Source organism: Orycteropus afer, unplaced genomic scaffold (genome assembly GCF_000298275.1).
Source record: "Orycteropus afer afer isolate SDZICR_OR568_19922 unplaced genomic scaffold, OryAfe1.0 scaffold01057, whole genome shotgun sequence".
Classification (NCBI taxonomy): domain Eukaryota; kingdom Metazoa; phylum Chordata; class Mammalia; order Tubulidentata; family Orycteropodidae; genus Orycteropus; species Orycteropus afer.
Genome location: NW_006922644.1, coordinates 104,329 through 106,533, shown reverse-complemented (window position 1 = coordinate 106,533; position 2,205 = coordinate 104,329). Strand labels below are relative to the sequence as shown.

Here is a 2,205-nt window from a genome sequence, read left to right as displayed (position 1 = left end):
GACCCATAGTGCCCCTAGAGGACAGAGTGGACCTGCCCCACAGGGTTTCCTAGGCTGTCAATCTTCACAGAAGCAAAGCCCAAACCACACCCACTGCCATGGAATTGATTCTGACCCACAGCGCCCCTAGAGGGCAGAGTGGAACTGCCCCTTCCAGCATGCAAGACACCATCAGAACAAGAGTGTTAACCCTGAATCAATTCTTTTTTTAAGCACTGTTCCTTCATGTCTTTTTATAGTACTATATACCTACACACATCCACACACAGATTCTCCCTCTTCAGTACAATACCATATGCAGTTACTTTTATTATTACTACATTATGAGGTTTAAGATGTTTTAGTGTATTTGGAAATGTTTAAGTGTTTTTATGCACACAAAGGTAAAATATATACTATATACTATACCTAACATTTATATATCTACACACTAACATTTGACTACCTGACACTAAATAAGAACCATATGTACCTGTTCCAACTTATCTACCAATTCGACTTAAAGACAGACTTTGGAATGGATCTTGTTCGTAACCCGGGGATTGCCTTACATACCTCACGTTCCACAAGAAAGTAACTAAACACATGAATAAAGATTGCGTTAGCAGCCTGCATTACCTACGATGGTAACCAGAGTTGATTTACTCGGATGCTCTGAAGAGGAACAAGTGTAGGACCCGGTGTCGTTTCTTCCCACTGACGATACAAAAGCAAACAGAATCCGTATCATAGTTCTGTTTGTGGAATAGGTACTCATCTCAAAGTAGCTGTCCTAGGTTTTAATGAAACAGAGTTTGAATTTAATTGTTTCAATCTATACTATTGTTCCGTTGTTCCCATATCTTCAGAATGCAAACTTGTGTTATTACCTCCGTTAGCGTTTTGTTTCCTAATTCCCACTTCAGCTCGAATCTATGGTTGACGTGCACGGCTTTGCATCTTATCCACAGTGGCTCCCCTACTTTGAGAAATAATTGTGGCAATGTTGTCTGGGGAGTCGTATTGAGATCTGTAAGATGGAAACATCCCAAGTCAACCAAAGAGCTGTTTTCCTCATCACAAAATATACTCCCAATACTACAAAGAGCAAAGATTTCGACATCATCTCAAACATTACCAAGCACGACTCATAAAGGAATTTTTCAGAGGTCAACTATTTTTTATGCCAACCTCCCTCCTAGCATTTACAGAATTTATCATATAATATTTTAAATGGTATAAAAGAACTACAAAATTTCTGAAGTCGAGCGATGACCTGAGCAGTTACAATTACGCCAGATAATTTCAAAGTAAGGAGCTCTGGTGGCACAGTGCCTAAGGCATCTGACTGCTAACCAGAAGGTTGGTGGTTCAAACCCACCAGCCGCTCCATAGAAGGAAGACAGGGGAATCTACTTCCATAAAGATTTACCGCCTCAGAAATCCAATAGGGATTTGGCTTTTGTTTTTTTTCAATTTCAAAGTAACAGAGCTGAAAACAAAAGAAAGTGGTACATTACCTACAGTGAACAGCTGGGTACACGCCCTGCCTAACTCATTCTTTGCACAGCATTTTATGTCTGTTCCAAATAACTCACGGAGCACCTTGTCTTCCTTCTTAACAACAGCTGGACTTTCTTCTTTACAGCTGCAATGAGAAAATGGAAGGCATTGGACCAAAACATCTTCCCAATGATGAGTGAATGTTCAGAAGAAGAACAACAATTGTAGAACTTGTTCTTGGGGAGCAAAGCAAAGGGCAGGTAGAAAGAGCAACAACCCCAAATTTACGGCGTCAGCAAAGGGCTTGTGAAGGAAGGTATCCGTTACTCATGATCTCAGCCAATGAGAAGAACATGAGAAAGAATTATAATAAGAATTTATTAATGTATTATTAAGATGCTCTGGTGGCCTGGTGCCTAAGGCATTTGACTGCTAACCAGGAGGTTGGCAGTTCAAACCCACCAACCACTCCGTGGAAGAAGGAAGACTGGGCAATCTACTCCTGTAAAGATTTACAACCTCGGAAACCTAAAGGGGGTCGCTGTGAGTCAGAATTGACTTGCTGGCAGTGAGTTTTATTTTTTTATTTAATGTATTATTAATTTGGGAGCTCTGGTGGCATAGTGCCTAAGGCACTTGACTGCTAACCAGAAGGCTGACGTTTCAAACCCACCAGCCTCTCCTCAGAAGGGAGATGGGGCAATCTACTTCTGTAGTGATACC

The 2,205-nt window shown here is 41.0% G+C and overlaps 1 protein-coding gene across 1 annotated transcript in view; it reads right to left on the bottom strand.

The window, feature by feature from the left end:
* Nucleotides 1-2,205, bottom strand: part of FLT3 (fms related receptor tyrosine kinase 3) — a gene marked incomplete at its 5' end in the record, with an annotated part of 119,415 nt that overhangs the window by 86,263 nt on the left and 30,947 nt on the right. Inside the window, 3 exon segments of the mRNA XM_042783406.1 lie at nucleotides 619-772; nucleotides 870-1,009; nucleotides 1,500-1,627. Coding sequence (XP_042639340.1) covers nucleotides 619-772; nucleotides 870-1,009; nucleotides 1,500-1,627 — 422 coding nt within the window.